The sequence below is a fragment of the Manacus candei genome, unplaced genomic scaffold (assembly GCF_025592945.1).
Source record: "Manacus candei isolate 608988 ecotype Guabito, Panama unplaced genomic scaffold, ASM2559294v1 h1tg000015l, whole genome shotgun sequence".
Lineage (NCBI taxonomy): Eukaryota > Metazoa > Chordata > Aves > Passeriformes > Pipridae > Manacus > Manacus candei.
The window spans coordinates 8,599,376-8,622,164 of record NW_026138063.1 but is presented as its reverse complement, the minus strand read 5'-3'; the positions used below and the strand labels follow the sequence as shown (position 1 = coordinate 8,622,164).

The 22,789-nt window shown below is 43.2% G+C and overlaps 2 protein-coding genes across 2 annotated transcripts in view; both read left to right on the top strand.

Annotated features, from left to right (window-relative positions):
- Window positions 1-22,789, top strand: part of MCF2L2 (MCF.2 cell line derived transforming sequence-like 2) — a 218,431-nt gene that overhangs the window by 166,264 nt on the left and 29,378 nt on the right. The gene's annotated exons all lie outside the window — the stretch shown is intronic.
- On the top strand, window positions 85-19,686 carry LAMP3 (lysosomal associated membrane protein 3). Its single transcript, XM_051781509.1, has 6 exons — window positions 85-1,346; window positions 5,723-6,462; window positions 7,750-7,872; window positions 10,989-11,046; window positions 12,896-13,063; window positions 15,834-19,686. The coding sequence occupies exons 1-6, from the start codon at window positions 1,301-1,303 to the stop codon at window positions 15,971-15,973; spliced, it is 1,275 nt and encodes a 424-aa protein (XP_051637469.1). The 5' UTR covers window positions 85-1,300; the 3' UTR covers window positions 15,974-19,686.

Below are 22,789 nucleotides of genomic sequence, written 5' to 3'. Positions count from 1 at the left end.
TTTCCTATTCAAAATAAATGCATATTAGTAAAGGCACACCATCACAGCTGAAAAAATCCTCATACCTGTTCACTATAACTTTAATTTGCCCAACACACGTCACAAAAGGCACAGTCTTTGTTTTTTTTCCCCTTTACCCATCTCCTTCAGTCATGTTCCTGAATCCCTAGGACTTTTTGGGTAAGTTTACATAGCTCAGAGGAAGTTGTAGGATGGCTTTATTATAGTTACCCCCGAGATATCTGCATACCTTTGGCTACCAGTGTTTATTAGGGAGCAGTAATTGACCCAAACACATGCTGTGGATCATGCAGAAGGGCAAAAAGAAGAATGCAAATTGAGCAAAATAAACTGGGACTAATTTCAGCCAGCTTCCAGATTTCTGGAAGCAAACTTCACCTCACTTGAATTTTCAAGTCATTGACCCTATCATGCTATTGCAGTGCAGTATTGGTACAAGAAAAAGAGAAATTAGGAGCACAGCAGATGCCTTTGTCCCCCCCACCCAGCAGTCCCCATGGCAGGAGCCCAGGGCTGGGAATGCAGCTCTCCTGTTGCAGATCCCTGGTGTGCGGCTCGGCAGGCCGGGACCTGCCCGTGCAGCTCCTGCCCCAGCCTGGCGTGGTCTGCAGGAGGCACTTCGTGGGACAGAGGTGAGGTGTTGCCATTTGCTGAGGAGTGTGTTTGGATACATCACTAAGGGTGAGCCCAGCTGATCCACCTTCCACGAGCCCAGGCCTTGGAGCCAGCAAAGGCTGCTGACGGTCCCCACCTGAGACAAGAGCCCATCTGGGGCTCTGCTCTGCCCTGTCTCGCTCTTAGCAGGTGCTCTGTGGAGACGGCTTGAGGTCACACCTCTCCCTTCTGTGCCTTAACGTAAAAGGAGTGTGGCCCTAAAGAAAAATACTTTTTTAAAGAGTACAGGGGAGGTACTGATTTACAAGCTGTGACCCTCTGCTGGTGCAGTCTGCACCAGGTTATCAGAACTGGAGGGATCTTTTGACCTGGCCTTGCAGAGCCTCACGTCTCAGCTGCAGAGTGTGAGCCTGTATCCCCCCCAGCCAGCCCAGCACTCACTTCTGTTTTCGCTTTCTTTCCTAACCATCATTTATTTCCTTCTGTGGTAGTTTACAGACAAGAAGCACTGGCCTTCCCCTCCCTCTCCACCTCCTTCCCAGCCATGTGACCGAGCACTCCCTGCATCAAGCGAAACTTTTCAGTCCCCAGGAAATCTTGATTTTTCTCTCCACCTGCTCCACGGTGAGAAGCAGCATCTCTCCCACCTGCAGCCGTGCTGGCCATGGGGAGGAGTGTACGGCAGCTCATCCTGCTGACCTTCGGCTGTGGTGAGTAACATCTCCATTTCCATCTGAGAAATCAGACAGATTATGCCAGTTTGGTTTCCTGGCAGTCAGGATAGCACCTAAAAGACTGAAAACTTTGAACAGTTTTGTTGCTAGCACTAAGGGTGCTTTTAGTGAAGTCTCACTGCTAAGAAATAACCATAACTACAGTGAATTGCAGCTGGTATAGATTTAGTTGGATGTTTTCCTCTGTATTTTTCCTTGCACTCTGTGGTGACATAAACTCTCTGTGAAGGAGTCAGCTTAAAGTAGTGTGAGAAGCAGACTTTTTTGGCCTTGCTTTTCTTAATTAAAAATAGTTTCCAGACCAGCAGAACTGACTGAAAATCTTGAGTGAGACAAGCAGGAAAGAAAAAACTTAGGAAGCATTGCTCTAGTCATTAATTCATTTGCATTGCAAGATGCAGAAGCAGGATCAGGAAAGCAGGAGTGAGGCAGGGGGCTTGGAGAGCCCACAGGCTGGGGTTTAACTTAATGACAAACCACATCAGTCACTGTTTGACCCTTAATGCTGCTCTGTGAAAATCTGTGGAGCCAGCCAGATCAAAGACATCTCCCAGTGCTTGAAGTCACCCCTCAACGCCTGCAGTAGTACAAAATTTGCCCCGTGAAGAAGGACAGAGCGTGATTTAATCTGTGTAATGGCTGAGGGGGTTTGAGCTCACTGTTGGGACACTGCACTTCTGTGTGGGTTTTGCCGTCGGCACACAGGGATCACACCAGTAACAATCCCCGTCCTCCTCCCAGTGCACGAACGGGGAAACTGCCCAGGGACTTGACCATGAGCAGCTCTTGCTGTATCTCTCTGCATTCCCATGCCTGCTTCATAGCCAGAGTCTGCTGAAGTAGCCCCAAAACATACATATGAAAGGAGGGCAAGATCAGACTGAGAAGTAACACTAATAACTCAGTGGTCAGCAACCACTTTTGACCAGAAAGAACTTGTTTCCTCAACTCCTTATCCATTTTTGATCTTTCCTTTAATGATTTGTTGTGATGTTTTATTAAAGTCCCAAAGCCAAGTCTTCCTGTGCAGACAGGGAATTAAACACAATTAGAGTTTAAGGAATAAAGGTCAGATGGGTGGGAAGCTATGACAGTACTGAAACCTCTCAGAAAATTTTGGTGCTTTTCCAATTCCTCAAAGCAAACCAAAGCAGCCAGAGACAGTGAAAGTGTTTTCAGTGATTACAGGAGCTGGGTCAGGTTTTGTGTCCACATGGAATCAGTCAGCTAAACATGAGCATTTCTTCTGGCAGCAGAAAGCGGAACAAACCCACTGGGCAGCTGAACAGCATGAGTGTGGTTAGATGAAAAGGGGAAAAAATCCTCAGTAAGAGTTTCTATCACCCACCCTGTTGCAAGATGGCAAGCTGAGAAATGTCACAGCCAAATCATTGAGCACTGCCCTTCCAACCATAATGCCTGGGAGCAGAGTGGTGACATTCCTTATGACTGAAACGTGTCACCAAAGCATGAAAATGGGATCTCCAGGCTCAGACTGGGAACAGTGAATTTCTGAGACCTGCCCTGATCGGTTTCTGAGAGTTTTGTTCAGGAGCTTTGCATGGAGGCTGCCTGGACTCAAACACAGCCCTCAGCATGTGTGACATACAGCTTTGATGCTGAAGTAAGATGAGGGATTGCAGCTGCTTTCTTTAGGAAGATACACCCCTGGACTCTTGCAGCCCTCAAAATGTTGCTTGTATGAAGTTTTGAGTTGGCTTCATGGGAGGAAAAAAAAAGAAGACTAGCAGGGGGGCAGGTGGGGTGCAGAGCTGCCATTTCTTGTTGTTCTGCAGCATTTGTTCTGTTCCCATTTTGTGGCAGAGCCATGGGAGAGGCTGTGGTGGTGAGAGCTCTGCAGGCGGCTCCTTTGCCGAGCTGTGCAAGCTCCCCAAGAGGAACGTGGCAGTGCTGAGGGACACACAGGGAAGCCTTCCTGGCCTTAGCTGGAGGGCAGGTCAAGGACCCCATGTGCCCACCTCCCCCTCACACAGCAGAGCTACTGACCTACCTCCAACAGCCACCAGAAAAGAGCCAAGACCATGAGGTGCAAACGGAGAGCAATCCTTACCCATCCCTGGGAGCTCCCATGGCCAAATGCCTTCTGAGAAGACAGTCCAAGCCAAGGGGTTTAGCAGCATGGCCATGCACTGACAGAAACTCCAAAATACTTGGGAGAGCCCGGAGGAGTGGTCTGGTAGGTCACCCACTGAGCAAGAGCCACGGGCCACCCCAAAGACATTTCTGGCTTTACCCCTCAGTGACCCTGTCAGGCTGAATAATGAAAAATTGTTTGGTTGAAATTACCTTTTGGGGATAACAAAGTTTCATTTAAAAGCTATGGGTGGTATTCCAATGTCAGTTAAATAATATTTCTCTCCACATCTGTAAAGTGTTATCTGGTCAGTAATCAAAACCAACCTATGAACTAACAACTAATAAGTACTGACTTTATTTAAGACTTGTGTAAATTTAAATATGGGTTGTTTCACAGTCTTATGGGGAAGAAAGAGTGAAAATTGCAACTTCTTCTTTCTTGTTTTTATCATGCTGATACACTCAGATGCACCTACCCAGAGTTGGTTTATGGCAACTGCTCTGACTTTCCACTGGCACACAGAGGAAATCAGTTATCTGCTTTTCAGCTCTGTGGTAAAGTCTAGAGGAAAGTGAGAAAATGAACTAAAGTATCATAATTATTACGCATTTTTATGTTCATTTTGATAAAAATCACAATATTTTTTGAGGTTTTTCAACTGTCTCAAATTGCATTCTTTGATAGTAACAAGCTACACTCACAGTCAAGTGTATCCTGTACAGCACAAGTTTTAGGAATATGAGTATATGCACTTCTGCTCTTCTCAGTCATAGTCATTTTTAAGGGAAAATTGTAGTGTGGGTTAAGACCTATACATCTGCTCTTGTTTCTTTGATTTTTGTCTTAAATTCGATTCAAAACCCAATAGGGTTTATTATTCTTATTTAGTTTATATCTCTCCTAAAATGGTGAGATTTTGTGAATTCACCTATTATTGAAGACCTCTGTTCTTCATGATGAATGAAAATAAATAAAAGGAAGAACCTTTGAGATTTCAGCAATTTTCACTCCAAATGTGCTTTTGGCCTTAACCTATTTCAAAAGCCAAATCTCAGCAACCTGCCTGCCACAAACTTTGACACCAGTTCATGAGAAGTTTCTTTGAAGTTCATGAGAAGTTTCTTTGAAAGAACCAGTGTACAATAAACTCAGACAACATGCTGTGGCATCCTGTGGAGCTGTACTGCCAGGAATATGGCCTGTCTTGGACTTCTGGGTCCCTTCGGTCTCCAAACTAGAATGCATCTCTGTCCTCCAGCTAATTTAGGCAGTAAAGCATTTAACAACAGCTGAAGCTCCATGCACATCAAGGAACATGTCATTGAGTTATGTTTTCTTTTAGCTTGACCTTGCCTTTCCAGAGTCTTGTTGCATGCTCACAATCAAAGATTCAAGCAGAAGAGTTGTGACATTCTTCTATTCTACAATGTACTTTCCCATTTTTTGTTCACTTCCTTATTTATATTTAGGAACCAGATTTTTTTTTTTTTTTCACTTCAGCAAGGGACATTTTTCTATAAATGTTATTAGATGGAAGTGTAATTTTAGTGCTGTGACTATTTTCTAGTGTGGTCCAAAATGCCCCTGGATGCTGTACCCTGAAATTGTTCCTCATTGCTGAAAGCCCATCACTAAGAGGGATGGTGTTACTGTGGGTTCTTCCAGGAGGAAGGGCTTCAGGGTTCAAGCTGACATGGCTACAACAAAACCATAAATAAATATCTGGAATTTCCCTGTGTCCCAGACTGGTTTCCCAGACTATTGGGAATCACTTTAAGACCATTGCTCTGCCTTCACACACACGTTCCCTCTCCCTTTACTTTGTTGGTAAGTAACCAACAGCCCCTTTGCCTGTTACACCCTCTTCATCTTCCTTAGACCTCAATAATTTACTTCCAGTGAATCCTGCTGTACTACTGCCTGCAGGGAACTCTTGTGCTGCCTGAGGATTGTGCACGGTCTGCTCACACCTCTGGTGTCCTCTGGCTTCTTCAGTGTGTGGAGAGCTGGGAGCCAATGTGCTGCCACTGCAATGGGTATATTCAGAGGTGTGAAACTTGGGGGAGTGGTGACAAGTTATGGATAGTCTTACAGGCTGTCTGCCTTCACTCTCTTGTCATGACTGGAGCCAAATGAAGAATAAAATCATGTCACAACACCCATTTGATAACAAAACAGTGCAGTTTTGTTGTGGGGATCAACAGAAGTGTTAAAGGTAAAGGTTTCCAGACTACTGACTTTAGTTTCTTTGCAGCATTTTCCTCCTGCCTTGCTGAAGTGGCCTCGAGGGTTGAACTGTCTCCAGAAACCATGTCCTTACACCATATGGCTACTTCTGCTCAGCCACTTTCCCTTTATCATTCCTCACCCCATCAAAGCACCACAGTTCACTTTAACAGCACAGTCTCTCTTGAAACAACACCCACGAGCCACAGAACAACTGTGCAGACAACAGAGCAGCACCAGGAAACAGCAGCTCTAGGCCAGCACACGACAGCCCAGGCAGGAGCTGGAACACCCATCACCACCATGACACCAGCAGACAACACCAGTGCAGCTGGCCAGGCCACAACCCAGCCCATGCACAGGGTCACACCTGCAGGGAAGAACACAACCACCCCTTCTGTGTCCTCCACACACGTGAGCACAGCAATGACAGCCACCAACGCATCCCTAAACCACACAACAGCAAATACTCAAGTGACAGCTGCTGCCACCACCTCTACAGCCACCATGCAGACGGCCAAAGCCACCACACAGTCAGGAAAACAAACAACAGCGACCAGAAACTCAACAGCCACAGCCATGACCAGCACAACAACCGCCCGTCCAGGGACACAAACAGCCATCCCATCTACTGTGGTGACAGTGAGACCCACTCCTGCCCCACGGCCTTCTCCCATCCCCACTGGCACATACACCATTTCCAGTGGGAACAGGACCTGCATCAAAGCAGTCATGGGTCTGCAACTGATGGGTCAAAATACACAAAAGGTGAGATGGGAGCTGAGCTTTGTAATGACTGTTTCTTCATTAGCTGGAATTTATTCTTCTTTCCAAGGCATTTTCAGAAGTTAGTTCTATGATTAAAATAAGTGGCTTGCTGCAAGTAAAGCCCTTCATGTGCCACAGCATCTCAGCTGCTGAAATTTCTTTTGTATGATGATGCCAGGGGGACATACATGTGCTTTCTGATTTCAGTGATGTGGAACCAATACTAGAGCAGTAGATCAGCCTGAAACATTATTTGTGTTTCTTAGAATAGGAGGCTAGTTAAAATCTGAACTGACTTTAGTGAAGGGCTTGACATTGTGAGTTATAATGAAAGCAAGAAATTGCCAGTTCACAGACTGGGAATCAGAATTGGGTTGTCTTCATGCTGATGCATTGAGATTTTAGGAACACACAAACTTCTGGGTCCTGGGGAGCTGGTACCCTCTCCTAGAAATGATGCACTGAGAATGATTCAGCAAAAGGTGTCATACAACCTGAAATGGTGATTATGTCCCTCAGACTTGTGGTTTTGTAGCCTCCATTAATACAATATGTGGGGTTACATCCTCAGGCTCTGGAGTTCATATGGCTCTTGAGCCATCCCCATTACAAATCCAAATATTCTCGTTTGGAGTCCGGATATTTCTAAGGTGAGATGAGTATCTAATGTCAGTAAAAGTAATTTTCATCCCTCATCCTGGCAGAAGCCAGGTAGGGAGCATGATTCCTAATCTCAGCAGACCACAGTGACATGTTTATAATAACATAAGGTGTGTTTGAGATGAGACTGAAAGAGCAAAGCTCCATTCAGGGCTGCAGAGCTCTCCTTTCAGACTGCAGTATGGGTTGTTAGATGCTAAAGATGATGTGCAGGACCTAATGAGGAGGTCGGGGTGATATGTGGAGCAAAGCATGAAGCCAAACTAACCCCTTCTGTCTTCATCTTTCCTCTGCCTTCAGGCACAAGTTTCCACTGCTCCCTCCTTATAAATTACCATTTGTACTCATCTGACACTGCTCTGAATCGTATCAGTCCACTGGATGAACAGAAACCAAATATTTTCATATTTTCACAGCTCATGTGTCAGACAACCACCAGTGCTGGTTTACGAGTGGGGAATGACCCCGGCAGGCAGCAATTCAGCTGCCACCATCACTGGCCTGTCCATTCAGCCACACAGAGCCTGTCTGGGGGGGAAAAAACAAAGCAGATATAAATCTCTGTGTGTTCCTATGAAGTTCCCCTTCTCTCCATCAGCAGCCCTGCAATGTCTCTTCTCTCTACAGGAGCAGATGGAGTCTGTGATTGTCAACCCCAATGCGACACAGACATCTGGAAGCTGTGGGATGGTGCAGTCTCAGCTGAACTTAACTTTCAGTGGAGGATTTGTGAACTTCACCTTTGTAAAGGTAATTGTTGCATGTAGAGGGAAGCTAAAACTTAGATTCCCTTTGACCCATTTCATCTCTCTCCATGCTTGTTTTCCACCTGTATATAAGGCACTATTACTCCTGTCCTTACTAAAGGGGTAGAACCACAGATTAGTTCAGGTTAAAAAAGGCCTTTGGAGACCACCTGGTCCAACATCCTGCTCAAAGCAGGTCTTGTTTGTTTGAACTTTAAGTTTGGAAAGGTTCATACCTGCAGTGAAGGGTAAGCATGGTGCCTTGCCATCCTTGGACAGAAAGTGCTAGAGAGCAGTGTTAAAGCTCCCCATCAAGCAACACAAAGTCTACAAATAGCCTCAAGCAAAATCTGAGTCTCTTTTTTACACAGTTAAGTGTCAGGTCTGCTGTTTGCATTGGAGTGGTACAGAGGGAAAGGGTTTGGGACTGGAGTCCCTGTGCAGGAACAAGGTGTGTGTGCCGGGAGCTCTGACTCACTCTCAAGCTGCTCTTAGTCATTTGCTTCCCATAAAAGCCAGCTGGGGTTGTTAAATTTAAAGGACAGCCTGTGCAGTTTGAAGTGCCCAGGAGCCACGACACATCCACAGCTGAAGGAGCCTCATTTCATGTAATTTCTGAGTGGAAAATTCCAAACAAGTGAACTCCAACAACAAAATTGTAAGTATGCAATTTGAAATGCACCACACCTGGGAGACCTCCAAATAGGCACAGAAACTTGGACAAGATGGGAGGTCCTGCTTGCACAGTGGGAAAATGAGCTTTCCTTTTGACATTGTGTCTGTTGATACCATGGTCCCACTGGGACCACGTTGCATGTGGGTGAGGCTTTAACACAAGATACCAAGAGTGCCACAGCTGTTATAGCCACAGGAGAAAATCCCTGAGTGCAGCCATCCTCTTGCTTCCTCAGGAATTCACACATTTTTTGGAGGCTGTAAGGGCTGGGTGGTGATGCCAGCAGGGCTAAAGACAGAAGTTAATATTGTGTATAAAGTGATTAATGGGCAGGGAGGAATACAGGGTTGGATCCCATCAAATTCTGATGAGTGTAATGTGCATCAAGGCCATGTCCTGGAGCTCCAGAGCTGCATCTGGCCATCACTGCTGATCCAAGCCTTTCAATTAATCAAGCCAAAGTGTCAATCTTACAGCCTGGCTCCAAGCTCAAATTAGAGATAATTAAGAAAAGTACAAATGCTTAGTAATTTTCATAGACAGTCAAGAGGGAACAGCAAATTATACCACATGTGAGTCGTTAATTCTTGAACAGAGACAATATTTCAATTAATAATCCTCTTAATTTTAGTTTATGGCAAAAAGTTTTCTAAAAGCTACAGAGGAAAAGTGAGGTAAAAAATGAAGGAGCTGTTTTTAAACAAAGGCTCGGTTCAGACCATGAGTATTTGCTTTAAATGTGTGCTTCCTGCATCAAGGGGAGCATTTTGGTGTTCCAAGAATCCTTAGAGAAAGGCTGGGGATTCAAGTACCCATGAAAGCCCCAGCTTGCAGCAGTGCTAAGGAGAATCATGTAACCTTTAGGAGGTGCTTGACCTGTCTTGCCCTGAAAAGGGTGGGTTTGGCACAGGATTAGACAACCTGCCCTTCACTTAAAGATAAGCCTCAAGAGCACAGCAGGGCTCGGCTTGGACTGCTTTGAAATTCGGGTTAATAAGAAACTATGCTGCTGCTGGTTTTTATGTTTGGCCCCCACAGCCTCCCTCAGTGCTTTGAACCAGGAGTGCTGCAGCAGTGGCACTTTTGTCTGTCCCCATGTGAGAGGAGCTGGGTCAGGGGTGGCAGAGGAGAGTGGCTGGTTCAGTGCTCACCACTGCCAGGACCTCCAGGAGAGCCTGAAATAAAAAAGTTGTGTAACCCACCCACAAGAAGTGAAGTAGGAGCAGGTGTTTTCCCCAAGCAAAGTTTTTAACTGTGGCTAAACAGAACATAGTGCTACCTCCCAAAAATGGTCATATTTAACCTATTTGTGTCTTGAAGTTGGAATAATGCTGAGAACCTCTTCTCTGGTGTATTTCTTTCTTAAATTTTCCTACTCCATCCTACAGTTTTTAAACTGGATGCACAGGAGACATTTAAGTCTGCTGCCATTTATGCACCAGCTGCACTCACCAGTCCCTGTGTGCTCACAGCTGAATTCAGCTGAGCAGTAGGGCTGCTACATATAAACTCACATTATGTTCCAACACTGCTACCAGAGAGAAGCTCCCAGGGCTGGCTCTCACTTTGTCATAGACCAAGGCAGGCCAGTATTCAGGCTGCACCACGGTTTCAGGGCACAAGCAGGCAGGACACCTGGCTGGAAATTTTGCTCTGTGTTGTACCAGGTGCTTTCCATGTCAGCAGTCTGCAGGCATATGAAAACAAGCCAGCCAGAACCAACACTGTCAGCAGGGTGGAAAGAACAGTTATTTCTCCCCTACACATCCAGGTTGTTGTTTTCTGGTTTGTAGAGACCATGGTTGGCAGACAAAGTAGGAAATGAGTGGTACAAGCATGAAACGAGCTCCTGGCTCTCAGCTTGTTGTTGACCTCTCCCAGCTCAAACCAGTGATGGCCACAGAAGTGCTGCTGCTCTGTGCAGTGAACTCACAGGAAGGACATCTGTGCTTAAAAACACGGTGGCTCCAAGGATCCCCAGAACTTCTTGAAGGTGTGGGATGGGTCCCACAGGCAGGGAGACTGCAGGGCAGCACTGCTGGATTCAGTGCAGGATTACTCAGGAGAGCACTGTAGGGGCTCAGCATGAAAGTGAATAGAAGTAAAATGGACTTATGTCATGCCTGTTAATTTGCAATGTACACTATTTATTGAACTTCTTCCTACTTTTGGTTATCACAAGTATCTCACAAATGTCCAGTTTGAGCAGTTAGTTTAAAATGACACCTGCATGGTCCTGTGTCAGTGAACTGAGCAGAACTGGTGATGTAGCTGGGATTTGGAAAAGAAAAATACATCCAGAAGAGCTGGGTTTTGGGTCTTGAAGGTGATACTTTGAAATGTGCTTCTTTGGGAAATTGTGACCATTTTTCTGTGGTGAACTGTACTTTTTTCCCTGCAAATATGAGTATGCATTATTAATAAAGATATATCTTCTTTTGCAGCAAGCTCCAAGTTACTTTGTCAGCAACATTGAGAGCAGAATACAGTTATCTTCTGAAGGTCAGTGATTTTACACTGTCTTAATTTCATATCAAACTGTACTGAATGTGGGATAAGCTTTCACATTTTTAAAACACTTTCTTTTGCAAATAGGTGTTTTATCTGGCTTTCAACGTGCCATTCATCTAAACCTTATGGTATGAAAATGGAAGAGAAGGGACCAGGCTGCAGTTACATCAGTATTGTTACATTTTCCTTTTGACCTCAAAAACTTTCCCTGCCCTATCTCTTTCAGAATAGAGATTACTTCAAACCTAAATTTAAGATACAAAACAGTCCTCAGAATTTTTATCTGCAAACACAAAACAGTGCTTTGACTTCAGTTCAGATGCATGTCTTTCCAATCTAATCAGCAAAGTGAATGAATACAGTACCTGGATCACAGAAATGAAGAGTTTGATACAGATTTCAGATAGGCCAATATGGAGAGGAGGCACATTTGACATTTTGGCTTTGCAAAAATAAGAACTGAACCCAGGCCGAAGTTCTTCAAACCATTCTGAAATACTAGACTCTGTCTGTGCTCTTCTCAGGCAATTGGATTTTCATTTGGGTGGTCAGGAGCTGCCTCAGGTGCTACATCCCAAGAAATGCTAAGGGAACATCATTTAAGGTAGAGAGAAAAATTCTGAGCCATCACTTCACATTTTCTCTGACATTAATTTTGCACAAATTCTTCCCAATATATCAAATCTATAATGACTCTATTATGTTGCTTCTCTGTTACTCATTAGTATCGAATTGACTTTTTGTCCCTGAAGGAAGAAAAACAAATCAGGAGCTCGACCAGGTGTGTCCCAGTAACACTGAGCTCAATGCCTATTTTCATTCTCACTGATGAGCATTTTATTAACTCAAGTGGAGTCTGTTCTGATCTATAGGAATGAAAGTAAAAGAAAAGCTGATCCAGAGGATGTCTCCAAGGAATATTCTCAGTCTAAATGACCATCATTTTCCTGTGCATTGCTAAGTGCAAATTGCAGCAAATATAAACTGATCAATTTAATCACGTTTTAAAATCCTCAGCTATACTTTGTGTCCCCCAAAGTGGTGCTGACAAGAGACACTGCTCTCCCTGGATGTCTGTCACTGCCTCTCTGCCAAATGCTGCCATTTCACAGTCCACCAGTAGTATTTTTGCAGTGAGCAAGTCCCTAACTTTTTTAATATAAAAATGACTCAATTAACTGTACCAGCAGACACTGGTGTACTGATTTTGACTGAAGAGGACCAAAAGGATGCTGCACATGATGTGCTGGCAAGATGTGGTTGAGATACGCTGAAGCAGAGATGGTGATATGGATGATTTTGTCTTAAACTGGCCTATCTGCTTCCAAAGGAGGATGTGCATAAAGAATATAAGCAGGTCACAAAACCTTTTCATGCTTGGACCTTGGGCCATATTTTTCATAAAGTACTGTGACACTGAAATATATTTAAAAACATATTTAATACATAAAGTAATACAGACTAGTTATGTCAAATTCCCATGCTAGAGATGGTATCTCTTTTTTGTCTGGAAATAACTATGCTGGAGACTTAAGATAGTTGCATGCTCCTGAGAGAATTCTAACCCCTTTGCAGACTCAAGTTGTTAAAATATGATTTGGAGGAGCACCTGAAATTTTAGTCACTTTTTTAGACCCAGCCTCAGCTGAGTCACCCATTGATACTTAAAGCACTCATTTAAACTTGAAAAAATATAAATCATACTTTATGGGGAAAATATCCATGCTTTAGTCACATCAGTGACTCCTGCTCTGACAAAGCAACTGGGGATCCTTCATTTTATCTCTGTTGCTTCCAACACAGTGAGTTGAATTCTCATTTGCCTCTTTCTGGCCTCCAGGTATGTTTTACTATGCAGCCCTAAATGAGAAGCTGTTTACAACAAAGCTGGGGAATTCCTTTAAGTGTGCCAGCAGGCAAACCTTCACCTTGGAGAAGAACTTCCAGATCCTCTTTGTTCATATGCAGCTGCAGGCGTTTGATATTGTTGGTAACCAGTTTGGAAAAGGTAAGTAGAAGGACACCTTTCCACCTTCCAAGATCTACATGTCAGCACTCTGGTAGCCTGATAGATATATCTGCTAAATTATACCCATACACAGGGGGTGATCCTGCTACAGCACAGTCACAGTTTTGTATTTGTTCCCACATAATGTAACCTGTCTGCTGCTGTATTCTCAACCTTTTCTGAGTCACCTCCAACACAGTGCTAATACCTATGGAGGATAGAAAAGTATCTTTCCCTCCTGCATTCAGTACCTTCTGTTTCACCTTCTCATGAAAAATGTTCAGCTCTACAGCCAGAATTTTATTCTTCACCCATTTTCTCCCAGAGCAAGCAGAGGTGTTCACCACCAGTGCACTGCCAAAACCCCAACTTTACAGTTCAGTCCCAGGTCACTGTTCTCAATATAGTCATATTTTAGCTATTTTTAAAAGCTTCTGACACTCAGGTTGTCTCACAGCTGCAGCAGCAGAACTGCCAACTAATAAGGGATATTTGTGAATGCAGGATGATACTTTCAGAGCAGCTGTGTCTAGACGTGACAAAATGTGCTCCTGAGGAGGATCACAATTAGCACACTCAGAGAGTCAGAATTAAATGTGATGCTCATCTCTGCACTTTGTCTTTTCTTGGAGAAGCACCACAAAGAGACAACCAGGTCTCTTAGTAAAAGACAGATCAGAGAGGTGGACGAGGTGGAACCTTGTTGTCTCTTTCAAACTGTACATCTTCTCATTTTTGTCACTTCCTCTCAGGGTATTTCCATTCAAGAACTCAGGTGAACAGAGGGGTTGATTAGCTCTCCAGCCCTTCAGATGCACTAAAAAAACACTCCCTTTTCTGACAGTGTTGCCTCTCTGCATGCTTACAAAATATTGCCCCTGTATTCTTTTTCCTTTAGATCTGTCTTTTGACTCACTTTGGCTGTGTTTGACCAATTCTTCTTCTGTTAGGTCACCATTTTGGCTGCTTTTCTCATTCTAAAAGGAATATAATGGGAAATGACACTTGGGGCTTTTTTAATATACAGACCTTTTAAAAACCACACTGAGAACCCAATTTATGTTCTCATTCTTGTGAAGAATCTTTTCATGGGATAACACTGAGCTGGAACAACTCATGATATCCCATCTGGTCTCTACACTCCCATTCAGCTTTGTACAATGAGTGATTTCAGTTATGGGATTTGGTATGGCCTCACCTCTAGCAGAGACTGAGTTGAGAAAGATGTTCTCTCTCTGTCTCCAAGATCGGGCTAATCTCTGCTAATGAATACCATATATAAATTTAAATTAGTTTTGCTCCTAATCAGAGAGCTGAGCAATCAGTTCTCACTTCTGAAATAATTCCCCAGTGGCTGTGAAATAGTCATGAAACTGTTATATACCTTGGCTGTGTATGCAGATTTTGATAGACAAAATCCCCACTGAAAGAATGGCTCTAAATACATCACCAGCCACCTCCCTTGGGTGTCTCAAGACTCATAGTTTCATTTCTGCTGCTCCTGATGTGCTTATCTTTAAAAGGGGAAGAAAAAGAAAACATTAATGGTCACTGGTTTCAAGTTCCTTACAATTTTGTACAGACTGCAGCAGTGTTACATCAATAGCTTGGCCTGTTAGAGTCTGGAAAGTTTAGAAGTGCCTTCTGAACTATATTTCATTATATCAGAAACAATTCCTAGAGTTCATAGCCCAAGGTTTCATCAAAGAAAAATGGCCAATTCAAACATCTCTGGCTTTTACAATACTTAAATGCAAATATTTTTAATCTCATTTAACAACAGGTTACATTAACCAGACAAAGCTTTTAAAAGGCAACATCTAGTACAGTGTTGATGCCTTTGACTTTGTGGCATCACCATCTGGATTAGAGAAGAAGTGGATCAGCTTTTGGGAAGAGCCATGTGGAGGCTCTGGAGCTGTGACATGATGTCATGTACTCCACATGCTCCCTGGGCAAACTGCCCACTGTCACTGTAAAGATTCCCATAGTGGAGAAGCCCAAGCCAAGCTACAATCTGTGCCAGCATAGTCACTGGAATAACAATAGGGGCTTTTATCTGAGAGTGCTGTCAAAACCTGCCTTGGAATAGTCACAGGGAGTGAGAAGGGCAGAGGGAGTTGGATCTCCCTCATACCCAGTCTATAAACTGGATTCACTGCTCAGCTGGGATATACTGAAGGGTTTATCTGACCACGATGCCCTGAGTCAGACACTATGATTCACAAATATCCTGAATTAACTGGGAGAATAATAAGAATTTGATTTTTCTTAGGAAACACTGACTTAATGAGGATCCTTGCTGTGCTAGTGATGTGCTGGACTTTGGGCTCCCTTCTCTGGCCTGATCCTTTTTACTGGGCAGATTAGATGAGGAGCAGTTTTTGACCATGCAGGATGTGTCTTGCTCTTTATTTTTAGACTGGCATTTTGTAGTGTGATGCTCCCCATCTACTACCAGCAAGAAAGCTCCTGCTGTGTGTGTGTGTGCACTGAGTGGCAAAACAATTCCCACAGACATGAGGGAGTAGAGTCACTCTCTAGTGAAGCATGCAACTACTGTGAAAGGGGCAAGGATGGTTTTCTTGAGATAAGGTTCACCACAGATAAAAATGTATAAAATATAGCTCAGAAAAAGAAAGAAAAAACCAAAAGAAAACAACGTTTTGAGAACATCTGTCTTGTATTTGCTAACTTTTCTGAAATATAGATGTGTAGTCTCAGGGCACAGTGTTCTGCTATAACACAATCTCTGATCTTTTCCTTTCAGAAGAAGAATGTTTTCCTGACAGAAGCAGCAAAGCAGCTCCCATCGCAGTGGGCCTGAGTATCCTGGGGCTGTTTGTCATCGTGTTTGTTACTTTCCTGATTTCCCGGAGGAAGCCACATAGAGGATACGAACGCATCTGAGGTGCCCTTGTACTTCCAAATGGGTGTAGCAAGCAGAGAAGTCACGGGAGTTTTAGCTTCTGCCTGGCAATCTCACTGCCCTGAAGCCACATTTTTAAGTGAGATGACACCATGTGTTTAAATCTAATGAATATTTCTGCAAGTAGTTTCTTTAGGGCAGGAAGGAGACAACTCATATCCTCTACTTTAGGCTATTCTTAGCATCTAATTTAGATGTAGCCCAGATGACCAAAATGAGGAGCCTAAATTCTCTGTGTTATCAACAAAGGAGATAATTCAGACCACCTAAGTCAGATTCCTAGAAATAGCTTAAAGCAGTATTGGTATCCCCAAGAAAATCCATCAGGTTTGTTAATTATAATATTTAGATTTATTAAAATATGTAAGTCTGGTGATATGACTTTCAAATGAATAAAGCAGAGATCCAGAGCTACAGACAACCCTGTTAAATTAAAGCTCAGTGAAAGCCTTGTGGGAACATGTGTGCCAAAATCTCAGGGTAAGTGTCAGTGTGACTCCATTCACAAGCAAGTTCTCAGCAGTCCTACAACAGAGTTACACTTCCTAAGTGCTTGGGTTTTTTCCTATTAAGCCCTTTGCAAAGACACAGTGGTAATATGTGACTCTTACTCTGGAGCTGAATATGTCACAGTCTTGTGAGAGCTCACGAACCACCCATGTCCTGTTCAGACATGGACCTGTTACAGTGACCACCACTGAGCCCAGTAACTGCCCCTCTACTGAGATGGCAGCACTGGGATCTCTGATTCTGGGAAGATGCCACACTCATTGGAAATGCCTGGGATTCAGTGACCACCATTGTGGCAGATCTGCCCGAGGTCCCTGAGAAATGGAAATCCACTGACACTGTATGTTCAAGGCTTCTCTAAGAACTAAAAGCTTGCACAGCCCTTGGACAAACTCTCTGTCCAAAAGCGAATGTTATCCAGCATGCTGGATTTTCATGTGGAAATAATTTGGAGTTGCTTTAAAGCACATTAATTGATACACTCTGCAGTTTATTTCCTGCTAAACCGATGATGAAGGCATGAGAGTAGTAATTGCTTTTGAGATTAAGTCCAGCTCATGTTCTTTGTTGTAAAAAGAAAAAGCTCCTTGTTTACAAAGGAGATTTACAAAGCAAATGTGCACACACACACACATACATGCATGTGCACACACCATACAATCTGCTCACTGAAGCCAATGATGTCCAAATGATAAGAAATTATATACAAAACTATTTGCAAAAGAGAAAATAACATTAAATAAGAGCACACTTCCCCCTAAGGAGTTAGGGTAAGGGCTTAAATTTTACTAATAAAAGTTTGGCCTGGAAAAGGACTGTGGAATGGTACTCATTAAACAAAGTAAAGACTGAAATCATATGCAAAAATACATTGCTAGTTTAATCTGTATCTAAACAAAATATAAATGCTATGAGCTAATTTCCTTTCAATGAAGAATGGCCCAAATCCTGAGCAGTTGTGAATGACGATGCAACCTCACTGGATTTTCACTGGGTAAAACTGGTCATTGTATCTTGTCAGTTTAATTTCCCTTTAGTATTTTTAAACAGTTTTGAAATTTTACTAGTATTTAACAATTGTGAGTTGACTTCTTTAAATTGAGAATGAAAGGAAATATTTTCATTCCATGAATTACTAAAAGATGTTGGTCTGTGTGAAGTAGGAAACATGGTCATACTGTTCCATAATCAGTATAATGTGTAGCTGTAGAAATAATTAAGTCTCCAAAAAAATTCCCGTTGAATCCGAATGAACCAATAAATGAGAAAGAGAAAGACAATTCCGAAGCACTTTTGCACTTGGAGAAACATCAGAGAGAAGTCAGAAGCAGCTGTGAGCACAGGGGCAGAAGAGTATGTTTATAAGGTAAAGTAGCACAAGCAATGGGATACCAAACTTTCCAACCTTTAATACGGAAACAGTGATTTAACTGTATTCAGTTTAAAGCTCAGAATGGTCTGACCCTAAGCTGTTCTGCCCAGTGATCAATAAACCTCTCCCACTCAAAGCTAAGTTGTATTTCACATGTTCTTTGGATTGCTGGGTTGCATGATCTGTAGTGTGTTTCTTCTGCTGACATGGAATATTTGCTTGTTCTGTTCTGAAAAATCGCTTTATGTTAATATTCAGTCTTTTAAAATCTGATATCAGGATGAGGAGAGAAAACTGTTCCTAATGATTGCTAATTCTATGTTTAATCTTGTGACACCCTCTGGCATTACCAGTGATGCAAGATAAATGTTTTTCCCCGGACTTTTTTTATTTCTACACTGAATCAACCTGGTGTTATTGAACAATGTTCAGATTCAGGTTTACAAGATTTGTTCTTATGCTTTTTATTGCTATTGTTTGCTACTTTTATGAAGCTGCATAGCCCTTTCTAGATGAATAATACTCTGGGCTTGCTCTAAATGTCACAGGAGAAGTGCACGTGATACAAACCGACGAAACAACAGGATGCTCCCAGGAAATGCTGCCAACATGCAGCAAAATTAATCCAATGGAGTTAGTGCTTCACAGTAGTAGAAGACCCATTGGAGAATTCCTTACTGCATCAGGAGATCCCAGCCCCTAAGTGCAACCTTTCTCCCACCTGTGGCCCAGTCTGCAACCCGTCACGTCTTCCTGATCACAAAATACAGCCAGCCTGCAGCAGGGATGTGTGTCAGCACACCAGCAGAACAGGGAATGCTGCCTCTCCAAATTTAATGCTAAATTAGAATTAGACAGCCCAGCTGCTCCCTGAGCTGCCATGTGCAGCTTTAAAAGCTGATGCCTGTATTTATTTTCTGCCAGAATTTAGGTAGATGTTTAGCTGGTACTTTTTTATCTAATGGAGCTGCCTTGAGGTCTTCCTCCCATTGGGAAGACTCTATAGGGCTAATGGGCCTTGCTCTTGCCAGACCTGCTCTTTTAAATATCTTGTCTGAGGAAAGATTTTGAGCAAAAACTCCCTAAAAGAGTACAGTAGGAAAAGAGCTCTTATGATAAACTAGTTGTACACTAGGTGGGCTATAATAGTCACCCTGTGGGCAGAAGGGCACAGTTTTGTCTGCTGTGGGAGGGGACAAAGCTGCAGTGGGTCCCAGATGACCAGTGCTGGTCTCAGCAGCCCCAGCTCACTTCTTCCCCCAGCTGCAGACTCAGATCAACCCATCCCTGAACCAGAGGATACTGAAGAGGATGACATGATGCACTAGGGCAGCAAAGCTTAACTTCTGTGCATGCATGTGCTGGTCAGGAGACAGTGGGGCCATCACAGGAATTAGGAGGTGAGCACATCCCCACATCCCAAAAGCTCCCTGGTGCTCCGCCGCAGCTCCCACCCCACACCATCCACCGTGGCCTCTTGCACACCCAAGGCAGGCACAAGGACATCCCATCAGCATGACAATGTCATACTTAGCCAAATCTTGAAGGAGTTTATAAAGCAAGGTTTAATTTCTTTCAGTCCTTTTTGTTCTCTGATGGACAAGTCCAAATGAGGGAACAGCTGTTAATTCAGCTGAAAGAGGAAGGGAGATGTAGATCAGCATCTGGAGTGTCTGAAGGTGGTTTGGTTGATCACTTTTAGCTTGCTATAATGTATGGTTGCTAAAAATAACTTGATATGAGAAGTAAGATATGCTCTTTATTTTTCTATTACTGTTTTTTCTATAATAAAGGTTGTATTTAGTCATTAGAGTGTGCATTGCTGTGGAATTAATTTATCTTTTGAGTGCTGTTTCACTTGAACTGTTTCCAACCCAAACCAGTCTATGATTCTTTGTGACTCTGCTGTGATTTTGCTGATTGTCATATCAACAGGCAGCTTAAAATATCATAACTGCATGAGGTAAACTTCTCAATAAAAGGGGGCACTCAAAAATTTTTCAGCTTCATCTTTAAAGATTTTTCAGAGGAACTTCAAACCAAATCTCTCTAGATCTACATTTGGTGAGCAACTGCAGCCAGAGCCTGTTTGGAGTGCAGGTTCCTGTAATGCCTCTAAGGCTGTTGTTGGGGGGATCACATCCTAGAGCTGGGCTGGCTGGGAGAGAGAAGGGTGGACAAGGACAATGCCTTGTGAGTGGTGAGCAAGGTAAGGCTCTGAAATGGCTGAGTGAGTCTCACATGTCGTGCTCTTCATGGCTAAAGAAGCAAAGGAAAGCAGAAGATGTGGTAAAGATGGGGGAGAAAACCCCATCTCTGCTACTGGCAGCTGATGGAGGAACTCGGCTGTTGGAGAAGTGCCAATGAGGGCAGCAAAGGGACTGTAACTTCCCTCAGTGATAAAATATCAGAATTGTGTTTCACTGCTCATTTCTGATGTCAGTGCACATCCCCCCGATAGACAACTTATGGCTACAGGTCACAGGTTGAAAACTTCAAAAGCCCCTTGATTTGTCCCTCAGCAGAAAAGCAGGGCTGCCTGGGGATCAGGGGCAGTTTGCTCTGCTCTCTGGTACTTGCTTGGTCTGGTACAATAATAAATTTGGTGCCAGGCTTACAACTATTTAGTGAGTGAGGCTCCTCTCTTATTCGTGTCAGTTTTAGAACCTGGGCACTGGTGTGTGTGAAGCAGACCCTCAAGGGCTGCTAGATGTCTCAAAATTCTCTTTCTTGGCAAAGTTTAGTGATAGATCAAGGAAGAGTCAACCATTTTTACTTTGAAGGCAAAAAGCCCCCATCTTGTGTCCAAGAAGCACAAAGGTTTGGAATTCATTGAAGAAACCTTTACATCACGAGCGTCTAGAAAAAATATAAAGAATATTTATTTAAGCATCAGTTTGAGCAATGTAACAAGAGTGAGGAAAGAAAGATTTCTAAGGAGTTAACCCTTCATGACTAAGGTGACAAGACACTTGCAGACTACACTTTCTTTCCCACAACCATCAGAATTACATGCTAACAAGGCAGGGGCACATGTGTCTGAAGTTACCAGCCACAGCAACATAACACTCCTGGGCTTTCATGGGTGTCTGGGCTTTCCCAGCCGGCCACAAAATGTCACAAAACCTACATTTCTCTTTTTTTGCAAGTGTTATTCCTTATGAAGTTGGTAGATCCCAAGTACTTTATTAAATTGTAATCTAATTGGCTCGGTTTCTTACTTACCTTTTTCTTCACAATTTTAAAAAAGAGTAGGTTGCATTTCCAACATGCAAAGCCAAAATAAATGGCTGTTGGGAAAAACGAAAGTGTTCAATCTGAGGAAGAATATCTGTGTTTATTAGACACACAGATCTTGGTTTTGAATCTCAGGTTTGCTGGGGCTTTCCTATACCACAAAAATTTTTGAAGATTATGCATCATGAGTCCAGCCAAAGTTTAACCTCATTTATTTTGCCATGGAATGACATTTTTTTCATCTGCTCAAGGAAAATGATTTCATATTTCAAATTATGGTTTACACAATCTGCTCATGGGAGAAAATGATAATGAGAAAACTACTCATATTAGTAATCAAAGCAGCTTTCAAAATATGCCAAACTTCCAAAATAAAATTTAAAATGTTGCCCATCCAACCTACATGCATCACTAAGCTCATCACAGTGCTTCTGTCTGTGTATGTGCACGTTAAACATACTACTGGTGTCAGTGAGAAAATTGTTATTTTTTCATTTCAGTGTTATTGCACTACACTTTCAAACATTTGCATGTACAATCTGGTGATTCCACCAGACTTTGCAAGCCCTAAAAGCCATGCTTGCAGAATGCCTTCCACGAGCAGATTTGCAATATAAATGAGTTTGTCATTTCCATTAGTTCTGTTAAAAGCGTCAACTCCTCCATCATCTCTGATTTAGGTATTATAAAATATCTATAGCTCTTCCCCATATTCAATAGTTAAACTACATAAAATGCTGCCATCTTGTGTTTAGAGATAAATTAAACATGCAACTTTAAAAATCTGGGTTTCAAAAGACAAAAGTAGGATTTACAGTGTCAGCACATTATATGAAAAAGACTGAAGCAAATGAATTATGGAAAAGTGGAAGCATCACTTAATAATTTCGCTTTTAAAATCTTATCCTTAGAGCAAGTGCTGAGCCCACCACCCCTTGCAGGGCCAAAGGACTGTACAGTTTCCCCAAGCTGATTTGGTGTCTGTTTAACCTACTTGAACCACCCAGTCCCTGGTGTGAGGGGTCACCATGGCAAATTAAAAATAGCAACAGTGGAACAAGCAGAGATTGCTTGCATATGAAGAATGCTTCTTATGTAAAAAGCTTTGTTAACGCTTCAGAGTACAAGAACACATAAGACATGTTAAACGCTGCCGCTGTTGCAATTAATAGCTTGTGTATTCCTTTGGTGAAAAAGCACGGCTGCTTCACCATTTGTAAAAAACAACTAGAAATACTTATTTTGACTGCGCTGGGGCGGGCCAGGTGTAGCAAGGCCCTGCAGTGGGCTGAGCTGGGCCTTAAACTAACAGATATTAGGAAGAAATTCTTCCCTGTGAGGGTGGCGAGGCACTGGCCCAGGTTGCCCAGAGAAGCTGTGGATGTCCCACCCCTGGAAGTGTCCAAGGCCAGGTTGGATGGGGCTCTCAGCAACCTGAGATAGTGGAAGGTGTTCCTGCCCATGGCAGGGGGTCGGAACTGCATGATCTTTGATGTCCCTTCCCACTCAAATCTATGAGCTGCAAAGCTCCGATGCCTGAGGGAGCAGAACGGACCCAGCCGGCTTTGTGTCCATGAGCAGGCGGAACGTGCTGATCCCACGGCTCCGTGACCTGCTTCATCCGCACGGCGCAGTTCTGATCCAGGGATCTGGACCTGAGCACAGGGACCTTGTGGTA